Here is a 20,847-nt window from a genome sequence, read left to right as displayed (position 1 = left end):
AACCAGTAAGAATTCCGGCTCTCACAGACCTGTTAGTTTTTCTTTAAGAAGCCCTCCTGTTCTCCACTCATTACCTGTATTAACTGCACCTGTTTGAACTCGTTACCTGTATAAAAGACACCGGTCCATACACTCAATCAAACAGACTCCAACCTCTCCACAATGGCCAAGACCAGAGAGATGTGTAAGGACATCAGGGATAAAATTGTAGACCTGCACAAGGCTGGGATGGGCTACAGGACAATAGGCAAGCAGCTTGGTGAGAAGGCAACAACTGTTGGCGCAATTATTAGAAAATGGAAGAAGTTCAAGATGACGGTCAATCACCCTCGGTCTGGGGCTCCATGCAAGATCTCACCTCGTGGGGCATCAATGATCATGAGGAAGGTGAGGGATCAGCCCAGAACTACACGGCAGGACCTGGTCAATGACCTGAAGAGAGCTGGGACCACAGTCTCAAAGAAACCATTAGTAACACACTACGCCGTCATGGATTAAAATCCTGCAGCGCACGCAAGGTCCCCCTGCTCAAGCCAGCGCATGTCCAGGCCCGTCTGAAGTTTGCCAATGACCATCTGGATGATCCAGAGGAGGAATGGGAGAAGGTCATGTGGTCTGATGAGACAAAAATAGAGCTTTTTGGTCTAAACTCCACTCGATGTGTTTGGAGGAAGAAGAAGGATGAGTACAACCCCAAGAACACCATTCCAACCGTGAAGCATGGAGGTGGAAACATCATTCTTTGGGGATGCTTTTCTGCAAAGGGGACAGGACGACTGCACCGTATTGAGGGGAGGATGGATGGGGCCATGTATCGCGAGATCTTGGCCAACAACCTCCTTCCCTCAGTAAGAGCATTCAACTAAGGAGTGGCTCCGTAAGAAGCATCTCAAGGTCCTGGAGTGGCCTAGCCAGTCTCCAGACCTGAACCCAATAGAAAATATTTGGAGGGAGCTGAAAGTCCGTATTGCCCAGCGACAGCCCTGAAACCTGAAGGATCTGGAGAAGGTCTGTATGGAGGAGTAGGCCAAAATCCTTGCTGCAGTGTGTGCAAACCTGGTCAAGACCTACAGGAAACGTATGATCTCTGTAATTGCAAACAAAGGTTTCTGTACCAAATATTAAGTTCTGCTTTTCTGATGTATCAAATACTTATGTCATGCAATAAAATGCAAATTAATAACTAAAAAATCATACAATGTGATTTTCTGGATTTTTGTGTGTACCTATGATAAAAATTACAGACCTCTACATGCTTTGTAAGTAGGAAAACCTGCAACATCGGCAGTGTATCAAATACTTGTTCTCCCCACTGTATGTGCTATGCAAGCTTGTTGTGATGGTATCTGAGTGTGTGTGTTTGTTGAATAAATCCAGTTGGCCACTCTCTTGTTAAGGTCCTGTTCCTATGGTAACACACCCAGTCCCATCCCTAAGTACACTAGTATATCAAGTAGGGCTGGGAATAGCCAGGGATCTCACAATGTGATATTATCACGATCCCTATGCAGTGTTTCCCCAATTATTTTTTTCAGCAGCAGTGGCAAAGATAGCAGCGGGGGGGTTAGAGGCCCTCCTCTTGGCCGCAGAGATTTCACAGTTTAAAGCTAATTTCCTGCAGTTCTAAACATTTTGTCATGGGGCTGAGAGAAAATGTTCAGTTTTAAAGCTAATTTCTGTCAATTATACACAATTTTCCAAGGCTTATGCCTTGTTCTTATGCCATCTGAGTGACTCAAACATGAAAACAAAATCAATTTAGATTTAGTCTAGTTTTTATTTTGGTGATTGTTAGTTCTCAAATATATATTGCTCCATTATCTTTTCTACATACTTTATATCTGGTTTAGTCATTTAAGTTTACACTGAAAACATTTGACCATCCCAAGAATTCTGCTGCAGAAGGAAAAGAGAGAGCCATGAGAAAACAAGTTTTGATCAGTTATTGAAATAAAAGTGCTAAAAACAAATTGGCTTACTATTTAAAAAGAAGATGGAGAACCAGCTATGAAGGAAAATTACTGTAGAGAAAACAAGTTTTGATCAGTTATTGAAATAAAAGATAAGTTATTGAAATAAAAGTGCTAAAAACAAATTGGCTTACTATTTAAAAAGAAGATGGAGAACCAGCTATGAAGGAAAATTACTGTAGTTTTGGTGCAGGTACAGCCGACTAGCGCAAAATATTATGTTGCGATATTGTCAAAAATAATATTGCGATATATAGTAAAAAGTTATTACATTTTAGTCATTTAGCAGACTAAATGAGTGCATACATTTTTTCATACTGGTCCCCCGTGGGAATCGAACATCGAACCTACAACCCTGGCATTGCAAGCGCCATGCTCTACCAACTGAGCTACACGGGACTACGTGTAATATCAAGTTCACTCACTGACTGATAATAAATTATTCTCTGACACACACACACACACACACACAGAGGGATGGGCAAAATTTCAAAATACAGTTACAAAATACCATAAAGATGAATGTATCAAAATAAACTACAAAACACTTCAAATACATTTGCCATACGTTTGCAAGTAGCCAACCGCGAACAGCAACAACATTCTCAGTAACGGTTACAGAAATGTTTTACATGTTATGACTGTGATATGTTGTTGAATGCACTGACTGTAAGTCACTCTGGATAAGAGTGTCTGCTAAATGACCAAAATGTAAATGTATATGTGAAAATGAACATACCAAAATGAACACTGGGTAATATTATAGCCTTGTTTTGGGGTCATGTCTAGGTGGGATACAGCTTAACCTAATTCTCCTAACCTGCTACATTAATTATCCTAAACCTGCCACAAAAAGTACATTTTGACAAAAACGATCTCTTCTAGACAAATCCTTGTTTCGGGGCGGAGCTCATTAGAATAATAGTTTGCAATTATCCGTATTGACATACACATTTATTTTTAGTTAATTTAGCAGACGCTCTTATCACACCACAGTGCCATCAGACTTCTGATACCAATGTAAGGTGAAAAGGGGCCACAAATAGGTGGACTGCTATAAAAAATGGTGTAGAAAAGTATTTTGTATTTTGAAATACAAATTACAGCTGTCAAAAGTATTTTGTTACAAAATGTGTAGTTCAGTGTAGTGTAATACAAATGACAAAATACTCAAAAGTAATTAAAATACATATTTGAAATACATGTAACAGTATTGTAATATCTGCACACACACACACACACACACACACACATTGGGGCGCCGGACATTGCCCAAGTCAAGAGGGAGAAAGAGTGAATGTGTGTGTTTGTGTGTTCCTCAAATCAAAGCTGTTAGATTGTAGTAAGCTCTCTGGTTGCTGTGTTTATATACACAGTACAGTCACACACGTGTTTGGGGCTTCTCAATAAGAAAGGCTCAGACTGATCTGTAAGCCAATCAAATCACAGGAAAAAGAGATAGGCGAAAAGCCTCTCACCTAATGCCCAAAGTCCCCCGCCAGCCTCAAGTCTGTGGAAGGCCTTAAGACTGCTTTCTTGGCAGTACACCCACACACTCTCTCCTTTTCTCTCTCTCTCTCTCTCTCTCTCTCTCTCTCTCTCTCTCTCTCTCTCTCTCTCTCTCTCTCTCTCTCTCTCTCTCTCTCTCTCTCTCTCTCTCTCTCTCTCTCTCTCTCTCTCTCTCTCTCTCTCTCTCTCTCTCTCTCTCTCTCTCTCTCTCTCTCTATCTCTTCCTTCCTCCCTCCCTCTTCCTCCATCTCTCTTCCTTTCTTATAATCATGTTCTGTGGATTATGGAGAGTTCCGCCGGGTGTTTGTTTGCTTGTGTGTTTGTGGTTGTGTGTCTGTGTGTGGTTGTGTGTGTCTGTGTGTGTGTGTGTATACTAGTACAGTATATAGTTCCTTGATGGTTGTGGCCGCCTGCCAGGAACTTTGTGGATCAGTTTTACAGTAGTACAGAGCAGTGATTCTCTGCTGTGGTATGGTGTGTGTGTGTGTGTGTGTGTGTGAGCAAGCGCGCTGTGGTGTGTGTGGTATGTATGCTCGTAGTACAGACTCAGGGGGTCATTGAGTCCATGGGAGCACTTCTCTATGGACGGAAAAGGGGGTTCTCTCTTCACTTTCAATGACACACACCCTCTTTCATGCATTTCCTTTTTCTTTTTTACCCTCTTTTTTTTTGGCATTTCGTTTGTTTGTTTAATCTATGCTCCGTCTTTCTTGCATTCTCTCCCTCTTCTCTACCACTTTCTCTCTCTGTTTTGCATTCTCTCACTCCTCTCCTCATGCACCCTCTCCCCCTCTTGCTCCCATCAATCTCTCTCTCTCTCCGTTGCACTCGTTTGCCTCGTTGCCTTCTCTCTTTATCTCCGCTCTCTCTCCCTTTTCCCCTTCATTTTTGCAACACCTCCTTCTCTTACTCCTCCTGTTCTCCCAGTGTTGAGTAACTGTTGTCATCAGTACTGCTGCTAACCCCAGTGATCTATGCCTGGATCTAGCCCGGCCTGGATCTCTCTCTCTCTCTCTCTCTCTCTCTCTCTCTCTCTCTCTCTCTCTCTCTCTCTCTCTCTCTCTGTCTGTCTGTCTGTCTGTCTGTCTCTCTCTCTCTCTGTGTCTCTCTCTCTGTGTCTCTCTCTCTCTCTCTCTCTCTCACTGGGTTTGTCTGTAAAGAGCTTAGCGCTGGTGGGCGTTCGACAACACTGCTAATGATAATGAGACGTTCTCACATGGGGAGGGGGGAGACGTGTGTGTCACAGGCTGGGGTCAATGCTGAGGCAGAGGGTCTCATGGGTCGGTGGGAGAGATGAGAGAAGTGTAAAGGCCACGTAGGGGTCAGGGGTTATAGTGCATGTAGAGTATCAACCCAGGGTGAGAGAGAGGGTGGGATGTGATGTTTGACCTGAAGGGGTCAGGTTAGTGATATTGGATCAGAGGATGACTCATTGACTGCACACACACACACACACACACACACATACATACACACACAAACATAGGCCTACCTTTGTGTAGATCTCAGCGTACACACTGATTCTCACACAAACACACACACACACTCTGAGACACCCCCCTCAGGGCAAAGACTGGTTAAATCATGTAGGAAGGAAGGAGAACAATGTGTGCTCCAACTAGAGAGCGCTGAATGCTGTCATCAACGTGTCAGAGAGGGCAGGCAGAGGTAATGGACAGAGAGAGTGGAGGAAGATGTTTGCTCTGTCTCCCATTATGCTACGTGGAATGGTCGTTAACCTTCAAGGTTTCTGCGACTGAAACAGAAATAAAGGTCTCCTGCAGAAATGTGGACACTCTGAGGAGTGTGTCACCATGGAGGCTGTATTTTGTGTGTGACTCAATATGTCGTCACAGAAATGCCACAGAGGATAGTGTGTGTGTACCTGCAAGCGTGTATTGGTGTGCTTCTCTGTCTGCATCTCTGTGGTGTGTAAGCCTATATTTATTGGTATGTGTACTGCTTTAATATGTGTGTTTGTCAATTATGTACATCTGTGTCTCTGTCTCTTTTGGAACACGTCCCATCCCATCCCATTCGGTTTGTGATGCTCAGTGAGCCAGCATCGGTAATTAGCATCCGGCACACAATGTTCTCCCCACCGAAGCACGTAGGACCTAATCTTTGGTGCATTAGGCCTTATAAAAGGATTGACTCATACAGGCATGGAGAGGAAATATACCCCCCTATCAACACTGGCTAGGAATGAGTAGGTGTGTGTTTGTGTGTGTGTGTGTGTGTGTGTGTGTGTGTGTGTGTCAACAAATGAGTGGAGCTTTGTCATTTATTTTTAATTTCATATACATTTTTCCTTTGCCTAGCCTAGTGGGCTGGAGTGGTGGGGTTAGGCGTTTGTGTGTGTGTGCATGGAGTGGTCACGTCTTTTCGTAGTGAGGTCAACTGCAGATAAATTGGAAAGTATTTTAGAGTACAAATGAATATGAATCATATTACGAACCAAAACACGCGTCAAGCACCACTGCTCACTGTCAGGGCTAATTTACATATGTGGTGGTGACTGTGTGCCCAGGAGTCGGGCAGAGTGGTAACATTTGCATTATGCATGACTGTGTGTGTTTGTGTTGTTGAGTGTTGTTGGTTGAGAGAGTGTGTGTGTGTGTGTGTTTTGTAAAGGGAGAATGTTGATGCGCTTATTCTTTTTGTGTGTGTGAGCAAAGGTCTGTGAAACGTGTGCGCGTGTGTAAAGTCTGTGGAACTGTTTGTGCGCGAGTGTGTGCGTGCTTGTGTGTGTTCAGGACATAGCCTCCTGGGATGGTTAAAAACAGCAGCGGTGCAGTGACATGCTTTATGACTAGCCTTGACCACAGACAGCTACTGTTACCCTGCTGTCCAGCATGACCACTGGATCCTACTGCTCTCCCTTACACACACACACACGACAAGCCAGCAACTCTACCTTTGCTGCTCCTGCTTTCCTACCATAGCAACACACACGTGTACCCAGTCGCGCACGCACACACACACACACACACACACACACACACACACACACACTCAGACCCATTTCCAACCAGACGTAAAACATTTCTGCACGCATGACTGTAAGTCACTTTGGATAAAAGCATCTGCTAAATGTCATATATATAATTGATGTGTATTATATTAAACCAGCAACACTACCTCCTCTGCGCACACACACACACACACACACACACACACACACACACACACACACACACACACACACACACACACACACACACACACACACACACACACAGCCCCATACAGTGTTCAGTCTCTGTCTTGTCTATGCTGTTCAGACCAGGTAATCTGTTCACCACAGGACTCCAAAAACGAACATTTTATTAGGATGAGGGGAGCAAAAACCCACACTGTAAATCTACCAACCTACGTACATGAGGGGGAGTGATGGAATGAGTGAGAGAGAGATGGATGGATGGAAGGAGGTAGGATGGTGAGGGGTCTAGAAAAGAGACAGAGGGGTAGAAGAAGAAGATTCTTGTTTCTCTTTCTTTTTCCACTGGTGGTAAGGAGGGAAGGGCCCCTATTGGAGCGCCCAGCATTCCCCTTGCTCATAGATAAATATTTGCGGAGCCATATTGGGCCACGCCTGGCTGTCACACTCACACACTCGTCCACATACACACATACACTACTAGTCAAAAGTTTGGACACACCTACTCATTTGAGGGGTTTTCTTTATTTTTACTATTTTTTACATTGTAGAATAATAGTGAAGACATCAAAACTATGAAATAACACATATGGAATCATGTAGTAACCAAAAAAGTGTTAAACAAATCAAAATATATTTTATATTTGAGATTCTTGAAATCGCCACCCTTTGCCTTTGACAGCTTTGCACACTCTTGGCATTCTCTCAACCAACTTCATGAGGTAGTGACCTGGAATGCATTTAAATTAACAGGTGTGCCTTCTTAAAAGTTAATTTGTGGAATTTTCAGTTGAGCCAATCAGTTGTGTTGTGATAGGGTAGGGGTGGTATACAGAAGATAGCCCTATTTGGTAAAAGACCAAATCCATATTATGGCAAGAACAGCTCAAATAAGCAAAGAGAAACGACAGTCCATTATTATTATTATTATTATTATTATTATTATTATTATTATTATTATTATTATTATCTTTAAGACATGAAGGTCAGTCAATACGGAAAATGTCAAGAACTTTTAACGTTTCTTCAAGTGCAGTCGCAAAAACCATCAAGCGCTATGATGAAACTTGCTCTCATGAGGACCGCCACAGGAATGGAAGAGTTACCTCTGCTGCAGAGGATAAGTTTATTAGAGTTACCAGCCTCAGAAATTGCAACCCAAATAAATGCTTCACAGAGTTCAAGAAACAGACACATCTCAACATCAACTGTTCAGAGGAGACTGTGTGAATCAGGCCTTCATGGTCGAATTGCTGCAAAGAAACCACTATTAAAGGACACCAATAATAAGAAGAGACTTGCTTGGACCACGAAACACGAGCAATGGACATTAGACCGGTGGAAATGTGTCCTTGGTCTGGAGTCCAAATTGGAGATTTTTGGTTCCAACCACCATGTCTTTGTGAGACGCGGTGTGGGTGAACAGATGATCTCTGCATGTATAGTTCCCACCGTAAAGCATGGAGGAGGAGGTGTTATGGTGTGGGGGTGCTTTGCTGGTGACACTGTCTGTGATTTATTTAGAATTCAAGGCACACTTAACCAGCATGGCTACCACAGCATTCTGCCGTGATATGCCATCCCATCTGGTTTGGGTTTAGTGGGACTATCATTTGTTATTCAACAGGACAATGACCCAACATACCTCCAGGCTGGGTAAGGGTTATTTTACCAAGAAGGAGAGTGATGGGCTGCTGCGTCAGATAACCTGGCCTCCACAATCCACCGACCTCAACCCAATTGAGATGGTTTGGGATGAGTCGGACCGCAGAGTGAAGAAAAAGTAGCCAACAAGTGCTCAGCATATGTGGGAACTCCTTCAAGGTAACTGTAAGTCACTCTGGATAAGAGCGTCTGCTAAATGACTAAAATGTAAATGTAATAAAGGTAAAGGGTGTATATTTGGATTTGTTTAACACTTTTTGGTTACTACATGATTCCATATGTGTTATTTCATAGTTTTGATGTCTTCCCTATTATTCTATAATGTAGAAAATAGTAGAAATAAAGAAAAACCCTTGAATGAGTAGGTGTGTCCAAACTTTTGACTGGTAGTGTACACACTCACAAACTCTCATACTCACACACACACACACACACACACACACACACTCTCTGTCCCCGTGCACCCTGCTTCACAGAAGTGCACTTATCTGAATTAAGGTACTAAGGTTACACATGGTAATTCTAAACGCCACAGGGGGAGGAAGGAGGGAAGGGTTTGGAGGACGGACTGTAAGGGGGATTGGATTGAAGGGACACCACTTACAACTCTTAATAATTACATAATTTATCAGGAGATCTCAGGACGGGGGTATGGCCTGACGACGTGAACACACATACACCCACACACACATCAGTTTCTCCCTCCTGAGCCATGGGACAATGTTTCCTAATAAAAAAGCTTGGTTAGCAGTTTTGTTCTTTCTTTGTCGAAATGTCCCCAAAAGTTTGTCAATCAATCACTTTGGTGTTCTAGACTAGTAGCCAAAACCTCTGACTTATTTGGTGAAACAAAGAAACAGGGGATGTAAAATAGCCTTTGCCTTTGAGATGCAAGTTTTTCTTACCACAGATCTAGGATCAGATTAACCTCCCCTAACCTCTAACCTCAACCACTCTGCGAGTACACACAAAACTGACCCAAGATCAGTGTCTAGACTCTAGAACCAAAACCCTATTTACTCTACATAGAACGATTCCACCCCTAAACGGTGTAGAACAGCGTTGAATGTTCCACAACAGCGGAGGCGTATAGGCTATCACGTCTTGTGTTCTACTTTAGAAGGGTGAATGAAGTACAGCTTTTTCTGGGAATGGTATTAGGAAGAACTACTGCAGGGTTGCCAGAGGGCTAGAGCCCCGTGCTGCCTTGCCTCTCCTTATGGTAGTAAATCACCTCTGAACTGAACAGTGTTTATTCTGGAGCTTTCTGAGAACACTTTGGCAGAAAAGTGGCAGAACTGGTAGAGCAACGGAACAGAACAGAGAGGGGGGGAGAGGGGCTGAGTCAGCAAATGGGCTGGAGGGGTGTGTGTTTGTAAGGGGGTGGTGTACGGTGTGCGGTGTGCGTGGGTCTTTATATCATTATTTAGCAGAATGTTCCCTCCTATAATTTCCATTTCTGTGGATACATTCAATCACTGTACGATTTATGTCCAAACTGTTGAACATAGCGAATAGATAGAGCATACTTGAGCCCTGAACTCATGCCCTACAACACAGTTATCTAATGCTAATTTGCATTATGGAACAAACATTCACACATAGCCTACTGCCTTGTGTGCATTGCTGCGGTTATAATGTGAAGAAATAGTTTAACATTTTATGCTAAACGTTCTGATCTGTTGCATGAACCTCGTTGCGTTTACGTTTTTTGGATGTAGTCTATGCCTACTGGTTGTATGAATTTGGGATCTATCGTTCCACAACTGTCCCAGAGTCTGTTTGGAATAGGCTATTTATTTCTCGCACAGAACGATAAGCTGACCAATAGAATAGGTCAACTTTTCTACTATGGGGGGGATAGTAGATTAACATAGGCTAGGGATTTTGCTCTTCGTTACTCATTTTATTGGCTGAGGAAAAGTAAATGTGGGCAGTTATTCTAACATAGGCGACACGTGAGTTTCAAGCTTGGGGAAGCAAATTTTCACCATTAAAAAGTACCTTTATAATAAAGCAATCCATGCATCCTCGCTTTTGCAGTCTTATGTAAAATAGCCTGATATTTCTAATGTGATGATTAGATTGGATAGTCATAATTTAGGCTAATAATATAGCCTAACTCAATCACTGTTTGCAAAAAAAGACTGTTCAATGCAGCGCGTAGTGTCTAAGAGTAGGCTTAGGCTATATCAGCCTACATTTCTTTTCCTTCCGTTGCACAGGAAAACACGCATTTCGTGCAATTCTACTACACATATGACTGGAGACATTAGCAGAATCTTTTTTTAATACAACAAAAATTACAGGGTAGCCTTCTCTGCTGACACTGACAAACAGATCAATAAAACCGATGTTGTCTGATCCATATATTTGTAACGTAGACGCTGGGAGTCAAGAAGCAGGTGCAGGTGGTAAGTTTAATATAACAAAGAACAATGCAACATAGGAGTAGCGTCTTGACATGAAACAATACTGCCTTGGGAAAGAACCTAAGGGAGTGCCAGATAAAGGGGAGGTAATGGAGTCCAGGTGTGCCTCATGATGAAGCGCAGGTGCTTGTAATGATTGATGCCAGGTGCGCGTAATGATGGTTACCAGGACCGGTGGTTAGTAAACCGGCGACGTCAAACGCCGGAGGGGAGGAGCGGGAGTAGACGTGACAGTACACCCCCTCCCCAGCGGCTCCAGCCGCAGGATGATGCTGGCCAGAGGGACAGCCCCGAGGGCGAGGAGCGGGCCGGTCATGGCGGCGAAGATGGAAATCATGGATGATGTTGGGATCCGATCCAGAATGGAATGTCCTCCACCGGAACCCAACACCGCTCCTCTGGGTCGTACCCCTCCCAGTCCACCAGGTACTGGAGCTGACCCCCACGACGTCGGGAGTCCAGTAGGGATCTGACAGCATAGGCGGGATCTCCCACTACGTCCAGGGGGGGCAGAGGGGTGTCGTGGGGGACACCATCAGGCAGGGGACCAGAAACCACCGGCCTGAGAAGGGAGACATGAAAAGAAGGTGAGATACAGTAGTCACTGGGAAGCTGTAACCTATACGTCACCTCGTTGACCCTCCGGAGAACCTTGAACAGCCCCACAAACCGGGGGCTCAGCTTCTTGCAGGGCAGGCGGAGTGGGAGGTTCCTGGTAGAGAGCCAGACACAATCCCCAGGATGGAACACGGGGGTCTCACTGCGGTGGTGGTCTGCCTGCTCCTTCTGATGTTGGACAGCGTGCTGGAGTCTCACGTGAGCCTTGCTGCACACCTCTCATCCACTGCAGGAGCTTCGGTCTGGCCCGGGGTCCACAGAGCCAGGGCTGGCTGAAAACCCAGAACACACTGGAAGGGAGTCAGCCCGGTGGAGGAGTGACATAACGAATTCTGGGCGTACTCACCCATGGAAGGAATTGGGCCCACTCTCCCTGCCGGTCCTGGCAGTGACTCCTCAGGAACCTCCCCAGCTCCTGGTTCATCCTCTCCACCTGCCTGTTAGACTGAGGCCTATACCCGAAAGTGAGGCTGACTGTGACCCCAAACTTCTCCATAAAGCCTCTCCATACCGTGATGTGAATTCAGGGCCACGGTCGGAGACGATGTCCTCCGGAAGGCCATAATGCCGGAAGACCTGCTGGAATAGTGCCTCAGCGACCTGGAGAGCAGTAGAGAGACCAGAGAGAGGGATGAAACGACATGATTTTGAAAATCTATCCACAACCACTAAAATGGTGGTGAAACCGTCAGAGGAGGGGAGATCAGTGACAAAGTCAATGGATAGATGAGACCATGGACGCTGAGGCACGGGTAACTCTTTCCCTGCTGGAGCGTGCCAGGGGGATTTGGTTTGAGCACATACGGAACAGGAGTTGACGTAGCGAATAACGTCCTGCGCCAAGGTAGGCCACCAATACTTCTCAGAGATAGATTGAGCAGTACGAGAAATACCTGGATGTCCAGCGACGACAGCTGTGTGCGCCCAGGTCAGCAGCCGATCCCTTATCCCCGTGGGAACGTAGATGCGCTCAGGAGGACAGGTAGTGGGTGCGGGCTCCCTCTCCAGAGCCTGGCGTATGTCCACATCTACGTCCCAGACCACAGGGGCTACGACTCGAGAGGAAGGGATTATGGGTGCACTCTGGACAGGACCCTCTCCCGAATCGTAGAGACGGGACATCGGCTTTGGTGTTCTTTGAACCTGGGCAATAGGTCAGCGTGAAGTCAAATCTCGTGAAGGAAAGGGCCCACCTTGCTTGGCGCGGATTCAGCCTCCTCGCTGTCCGTATGTACTCCAGGTTCCGATGGTCGGTGAGGATGACGAATTGGTCCTTGGCGCCCTCCAGCCAGTGTCTCCACTCCTCTAATGCCAACTTCTCAGCCTTGACAAACAGTTGGTTAGCCAGGAGCCGTTCCAGGACTACTCGGATGTGAGAGATGTGATCCTTCAAGGTAGCCGAGTAGACCAGGATGTCGTCAATATACACGACCACCTGTTGTCCAAGCATGTCCCGGAACACCTCGTTGATGAATGCCTGGAACACTGACAGCGCATTGGCTAAGCCAAATGGCATCACCAAGTACTCGTACTGACCAGACATCGTGCTAAAAGCTGTCTTCCATTCATCCCCCTCCCGGATGCGGATGAGATTGTATGCACTCCGCAGTTCCAATTTGGTAAAGAACCGGGCCCCGCGGAGCTGATCGAGGAGATGCCGGCACCAACAGGAGAGGTTAACGGTACTTGGTGGTGATCTCATGGAGTCCTCTGTAATCAATACACGGGCGTAACCCCCATCCTTCTTGGCCACGAAGAAGAAGCCTGCAGACGCAGTAGAAGTGGACATGCGGATTAAACCTTGTTGGAGCGCCTCCTGGATGTACTCCTCCATGGCCTTGGTTCAGCCACCGACAGAGGGTAGATGCTTCTGCGCGGGGGCGCAGAGCCTGCAAGCAGGTTGATGGCACAGTCCAAGGGGCGATGAGGAGGGAGACAGGTGGCACGGGTTTTGGAAATACCTCAGGTCCCGGTATACCTCTGGGATGTTGGGCTGAAGGGCAACCACAGGACTCTCAACCGACGTGAAACCACAGGGGTCGGGAAAGCAGGTCCTCCAGCATTCGGGTGCCCAGTCCGTGATTTTCATCCTCGACCATGAGATGGTGGGGTTATGACGTTGAAGCCAAGGGAGGCCGAGGATGATCTTGTGAGCTGGTGCTCTGGTGATGTTCTCAGAAAGTGATGAAGAGGGGATACTCACACCTGCCCCAGGAGGTGGAAGATCATGTGACCGTCCCTCTGCTCTCGTGGATCCCGAGTTGGGACGTACCGGACACTGCTGGAGCTGGTGCCCTCCTTGACCACAATAGAGATGGAGCCCCAGCTGTCTCCATCTGCGTCGCTCTGCGGCAGAGAGGCGTGTGACCCCTACCTCTATGGGTTCAGGCTCTGATCCAAAGTGTTCACTGAGAAGGGAGGGAGAGAAGCGATGAGAGTGCCGTCGCTCCCGAAGTAGATTATCCAGACGGATGGCCATCGCAATGAGTGTGTCCAAGGAAAGGTTGTCGTCTCGACAGGCCAGTGCCGTCTGGACCTCCTCGCGCAGTCCTCTTCTGAATAGCGTACGAAGCGCCTGCTCATTCCATCCGCTGGACGCTGCTACTGTCAGGAAGGTGAGCGCGTACTTGGCAGCAGTCAGGTCCTCCTGCCATAGTTGGAGTAGGTGCTCACCCCCCTCTCTGCCCTCCGGTGGATGATCGAAGATACCACTGAATGATGTCTTCACTATTATTCTACAATGTTAAAAAAAAGTGTAAAAATTAAGAAAAACCCTTGAATGAGTAGGTGTGTCCAAACTTTTGGCTGGTACTGTACGTCCATTCATTTTTTTCAACTGGTACAGGGGGACTTTCACACAACTCTTGTGAGGCCTGAGGGCATCCTAGAACAAAACCGGCATATAAGTATTCGTGAGAGTCTCACCATTCCATAGAGGGGTCATATTCGTGTGTACCCAAACTGTTCGGACACTACAGAAGTTGGCAGATCGGCTGCCTATGTATTCTAACATCTTCAAATTGCTCACTGGAATTTGGTAAGAATGATACATGCTGTTGCATCCGAGTCGCATGTTCTGTTAAGATGAATTACCATAAACTAAACGTGATTTCTGTCATTCTGAGAACCGTGGGTGGACGCCCTAATCAGGTTACGTGACCAATGATAATGGGTCCAGTAAATTTCTAAAATGTTCTAGCGGAATCCCCGGCGTGTGTGGTGTGTGTATGTTTTGCCCACTACCCATTGGCTTCCCCCTCTCCCATTCTGTAGCCAGGGACAAGATGTCCCGTACAGATCAGGATTCTAAGCCACTAGAGAATCTGTTCACATACGTGCAAAGAACACACACCCTGTCTCGCTGTCTTTCACTCACACGCATACACACCCTCTCGTACGCACACACATAGAAAAATGTGGTGCCGGACATTTGACCGGCAGCATTTTAATTTACCGGACACTTGAGAAATCGACCGAACCCATATGCATTGGGTGTGTAACCTGATTAGGGTGTCCACCCGCAGTGCTCAGAATGACAGAAATCTAATTTAGATTATGGTAATAAATCTTAACAGAACATCCAACTCGAGGATGCAACGCCGTGCGTCCTTCTAAAACAACAGATCAGAACGTTTAGCTTAACATTTTTATAAACTATTATTTCATCACATTATAAGCGCAGCAATGCGCACACGGCAGTAGGCTACGCGCAAATGTCCTTTCCATAATGCAATTAGCGGGAAAACTCTGTGGTCAAAAGCGCACTGGACATACGAGCGGTTTCATGTGACAGATGGAAAATATCCATCAGACATTTTTTAAGATGGGAGATCTAACCAGCATGGGTTGCTAATATGACTAGGATTGTGCCTTTGGCTGCTGGACAATGAAAGAAAGTTTATTTGAAAACCAATAGAACATGAGAGAAAAAGGCTACTGGTTTCAATGGCATTGCAATTGGATTTTGGCTAGGCAACTTTGAAGCAAGGTAAGACATAATATGAAGTAAAAAGTTCAGGTTTCACACAATTAAGTATATGTTTTCAAAATGCATACTGCCTCCAGCTCACACTGTAAATTGAGACCCGCTGAAGCCTGCCTACCGTTGCACTTGAATGGAGAAAGGGAAGCGAGCTTCAATTACCAGTTGAGAAATAAAAATAGTAGCTATTTTTAATCGTGGCCATCAAAACTCCAGCTGCAACAGGAGCTGTAGCAGCAGCTCTCGTGCTGTCTGCCAGATTTTCTGCTTAAACTAGGCTCTGTATCTGTATGCTGTGCATGTGTGATAAATAAGAATCATAATGACTAACGAAAATACACACAGCAATTTAATTCCAGTAAATTATGCAGTTTAAGCATGACCGGTCAAATGTATTTACATCGACTGATATTTTCATCAATAATATGGCTAAAAAGCATTCTTTTGATATGGGATTTTTTTCTCCTCCCGGACAATTGGCCGGCGGCAATTTTATTTATCGGTTTGTCTATTTTTGGGGGCCAAAATCCAGCTATTACTGGCTAACGGAAACCCTGGTACACACCCACACCCACCCACAGCCTCTACTGCATACTGCAGGCCTTCAGCCTTACCTGATCCGCAGCACAGCACAGCACATACATCTCCCAGATATCACACACACACACAGAGAGAGAGAGAGAGAGACCACCTCACTCTCTCTCTCTCTCTCTCGCTCTGCTCTTTGCACTGCACCCCTCTTCCCTACTGGCTTTCAAAACACCCTCTCTTTGCTTGGCAGAGGCCTTCCTATGGTGATGGGCCCCCACCTTGTGCGTGCATACTGTCTCTGCAAAATGGTGTATTTTAGTATGCACATTGCACGGGTCTAAATCCCTAAGAGGATATGCATACACTCATATACAGCATCTCGGAGTCGCCTCTTCACTGTTGACGTTGAGACTGGTGTTTTGCGGGTATTATTTAATGAAGCTGCCAGTTGAGGACCTGTGAGGCGCCTGTTTCTCAAACTAGAGACACTAATTTATTTGTCCTCTTGCTCAGTTGTGCACCGGGGCCTCCCACTCCTCTTTCTATTCTGGTTAGAGCCAGTTTGCACTGTTCTGTGAAGGGAGTAGTACACAGCGTTGTACGAGATCTTCAGTTTCTTGGCAATTTCTCACATGGAATAGCCTTCATTTCTCAGAACAAGAATAGACTGACGAGTTTCAGAAGAAAGTTATTTGTTTCTCGCCATTTTGAGCCTGTAATCGAACCCACAATTGCTGATGCTCCAGATACTCAACTAGTCTCAAGAAGGCCAGTTTTATTGCTGCTTTAATCAGCACAACAGTTTTGAGCTGTGCAAACATAATTGCAAAATAGTTTTCTAATGATCAATTAGCCTTTTAAAATGATAAACTTGGATTAGCAAACACAACGTGCCATTGGAACACAGGACTGATGGTTGCTGATAATGGGCCTCTGTACGCCTATGTAGATATTCCATTAAAAATCTGCCGTTTCCAGCTACAATAGCCATTTACAACATTAACAATGTCTACACTGTATTTCTGATCAATTTGATGTTATTTTAATGCATAAAACAATTGCTTTTCTTTCGAAAACAAGGACATTTCTAAGTGACCCCAAACTTTTGAACGGAAGTGTATATACACACACACACAAACACACACCTGGTTAAGCAGGTTATATAACTTGACCACCGTGTCTCCTGGGGCATGGAAGTGATTGACAGTGCAAGGGTCAGAGGGGAGAGCGAGTGTATGCGATTGTGTGTGTGTGTGTGTGTGTGTGAGAGAGAGAGATGTGTGCCCACTTGCGCAGCAGCAGTATGTGCTCAGCCAGTGTCAGTCTATTGAAGGACACACAGATCTAAACTAAGTCCAGTGACCCCATCACAAACAGACAAACAACTGACGCAGACAGACAGACACAATACTGTGCATCACACACAGAACAAGGCATTGCATCTTATATTCATCTTACATCATATATTAAGTGAGCGGTTGCGGACACTGACTCACAGACTGACAGATGCTAGGGTGACACACAAAAACACTCCAATTAATCTACTTAAAGGCACAGAGGGTGCCTTATCCTTAATGAACCACTAAAGTGAGCAGTCACAGAACCGGACATTGACAGCCCCAGGCAGACAAACACACACTCACGCACAACATTGACTTCTTCATCCAGTGAGCCATCACATTGACTGCCCCAGATAGACACATAGACAGACTGAGATAGGGACCGATATAGAAAGGGAACAGTTTGTAGGCCAGACAGTGGCTGAGGCAGATCATAGCCCCATCTGGCCTCAGAGTTAAAGAGCCTGCAGAGCGGGACAGTCACACACACACACACACTCCCAGAGGCATCATCACATCGATTAGAGCCAGAATGGAGAGATGGCGCAAGGAAATGAATGAAATCGATAGACAAGCAGAGAGAGAGAGAGAGAGAGAGAGAGAGAGAGAGAGAGAGAAAGAGAGAGAGAGAGAGAGAGAGAGAGAGAGAGAGAGAGAGAGAGAGAGAGAGAGAGAGAGAGAGAGAGAGAGAGAGAGAGAGAGAGAGAGAGAGAGTGTGTTACAGTAGTTTAGGAAAGGAAATGCTTCCTGTCTGGTTCCGTATGATGTCAGTAGTTAGTGGGTGTGTTGCGGTTCGCATTTAGATATAGAACAGTAGAAGAGGATGCACCCACTGACCCCGGCCTATTGGTTTGGTGTGTTTTTGCGTGGGGGGGTGTATTTTAAGCTTAAGGGTTAGGGTTACAATTAGGGTCAGGGTAGAATTAGGGTAAGGGGTTAAGGTTAGGAGTTAGGGTTAAGGGTTAGGGCAGGGTTTCCCAAACTCGGTCCTCTGGGCCTTCAATATCAAATAATATTCACATAATCAACTAATCATCAAGCTTTGATAATTTGAATCAGCTGTGTAGTGTTGGGGCAAAATGTGCACCCCATGGGGTCCTGATGTCTGAATTTGGGAAATGCTGGGTTAGGGAAAATAGGATTTTGAATGGAAATACATGTTTGGTCCCCACGAGGTTAGAAGAACAAAACGTGTATGTGTGTGTGTGTTTAGTATGCTCTTATGTGCCATCCATATTTACCCAGTCACTGTGTCCTCAATGTGTGTGTGTTGGTGTGCCAATGTGTGGGTTCGTGCCCACACGAATACTTGCCTGTGAGCGCTTCTACACCAATGTGTGTGTGCCAATGTGTGCCCTGTCTCCTCCGGTCTCCCTGGGCCCATTGGGCTGATTGTTTGTGTGGCTCTCTCAGGCTGAGCTGCACTAGCTGCTGCTGTTAGCTGTCACCGTCTGTGCCAGGACGCTAAATATAGACTGCACCAGGAAGAGAAAGAAGGGGGGGTGGGGGCACCAAAAATATAGAGGAGGCACTTTTTTTCATGGACAATTAGAGCGCAGGGCTGGGAAATTTAGGAAAAGGAACAAAGGAGTCCTTTCTCTCAATCAGTCACCATTCGGCGTCACTGTTTTGGTTGATTTGATGTTTCCGTCATGCGGCCCGCCCACCCACAACGTTTCCTCGTATTTACACTGGCCTTTAATGATGATGTTAATTACATGATTATTATTATAGACCTACAGTACATACTCGTCACGTGTGAATGCTAGTTACCCCTAATAAAGGGTAATCGACCAACGGAGAGGAAGACGTATGAGAGTTGTGTTATGGTATGCATTTTCAGGCCTTTTCCTCTCCGTAGTGTAAATATCCATCAGTCCGTCAGTACGACCTTTGTAGGCGTTATCAATCGTACAAGAGGTTCCATAACAAAAGACAAGTTTGTGTGTGAATGTGGAGCTCTCAACGGCTCCATGTTATTGAAATAATGAGGACATTTTCTTAATGACATACTTGCTTTAGTTGCATAATATGACGGGAAAAGTGTAAATTGACCTAAAACAATACATGCGCACACACACACACACACACACACACACACACACACACACACACACACACACACACACACACACACACACACACACACACACACACACACACCCTGCAGCAGTGGTTGCCCTCTCTTTCCCCTTCTTTCTCTCTCTCTCTCTCTGTCTCTCTCTCTCTCTCTCTCTCTCTCTCTCTCTCTGTGTGCGGTCTCACTCACCTCCGTTCTATTACTCAGTTGAACTTCACTGTATATGTAATTAAAGAACACAATGTTCCCCTGTGGATAATCAGACATAGATATCTTATTGTAGATATGCAAACAATGTTGGTGATAAGGTGTGGTAGTCAGTAGATAAATGTAGTAATATTTGGTTAATCTTCATATCATATGCTATTGTTTACTGTTCTTCTAACCTGACCATTTCCTCTCTGTTTTCAGAATGCTGATGTCTTTGCCCTCACCTTGGAATTATGGGAAATTGTGACAGCCAATGGGAAGAGAGTGGGGTTGCACTGGTCACGCCCCTGAAGCACTTTGGAAGGACTGATGGAAAACCTAAATTATTTTGCTTTCAGTTTATTGGTTGTGATGACCAATGGGGATGCGTGCCAATGATATTCTGAAAACCTATTGGTTGCTCTTAGCCTGAGAAGGGAGGACTTCAGAGAAGAGTATAAAGACTGACTGCTGACTGGGAGCCAATTATATTTTTCGATGATCAGCTTAAATGGAAACACAATTAACCAATCAAAAATAAGGATTTAATCTAATGATGATGGCTGAATATACAAAGTGTAATAACAAAATATATAGAAATATATATCTGCTCAAAAGTGCCTCATTTTTTGATTGTAGCCATTTTACAAAGAACTTCAACCTAGCATTGACTTAAGGAAGTGAAGAAGCTTCAGTATTTGTGCTTGTTTTGAAGTAGAATATGTTGTGGCAGGTGTAAGAATAATATGAAAATGATGATGATGATGGTGATAATAATAATACCAATTTGCTTGCCTTACTATCTATCTGTCTGTCTGTGTCTCTTTCAAAATATCTCTCTCTCTTTCAAAATCTCTCTCTCTCTTTCAAAATCTATCTCTCTCTCTTTCAAAATCTCTCTCTCTCTCTCTTTCAAAATCTCTCTCTCTTTCAAAATCTCTCTCTCTCTCTCTCTCTGCCCACACCAGTTCATCCAAGATTGCAGTTATTCCATATCACATACCAACACGCCCACATACTATACAATAAGACACTCATCCTTCACCGTGAATACTGTCTCTGGCTCTGGACAATATGTATTTAACACACAAAGACAGATACTTGGCACTTGTTGCAGGTAAAGACAGGGGCTCTGTTCCAATATCCACATTAACATACCACTTGGAATGAAGTGATGCATTGTGGAATGCATGCATTCTGAGTGGTGTAAATGAGCTATGTTGGAACATAGCCATCCAAAATAGGGGAGAGTGGGGTAAAATGAGCTCAACCACTCAACATACCCCAATCTCCTCTACCTAGGTTGGTCAGATTATTATAGCATTGTGCTAGGTAGACGGTAAATCCCTCAACATTGTGCTAGCTAAGTGC

General features: G+C 45.1%; 1 protein-coding gene across 2 annotated transcripts in view; it reads left to right on the top strand.

Annotated features, from left to right (window-relative positions):
- Positions 1 to 20,353, top strand: part of LOC121572107 (insulin receptor substrate 1-B-like) — a 72,348-nt gene extending 51,995 nt beyond the window's left edge. For both annotated transcript variants that reach the window (XM_045221819.1, XM_045221821.1), the window contains one exon: positions 19,699 to 20,353. Coding sequence is in view for 1 of the 2 variants with exons in the window: in XM_045221821.1 (XP_045077756.1) it covers positions 19,699 to 19,706 (8 nt within the window). In the remaining variant the exon portion in view is untranslated. The remainder of the gene's footprint in view (positions 1 to 19,698) is intronic.
- The last annotated feature ends 494 nt before the right edge of the window (positions 20,354 to 20,847 follow it).

Source organism: Coregonus clupeaformis, chromosome 8, assembly GCF_020615455.1.
Source record: "Coregonus clupeaformis isolate EN_2021a chromosome 8, ASM2061545v1, whole genome shotgun sequence".
Lineage (NCBI taxonomy): Eukaryota > Metazoa > Chordata > Actinopteri > Salmoniformes > Salmonidae > Coregonus > Coregonus clupeaformis.
Note: the sequence above shows the minus strand (reverse complement) of the source record. Positions and strands in the feature narration are given on the sequence as shown.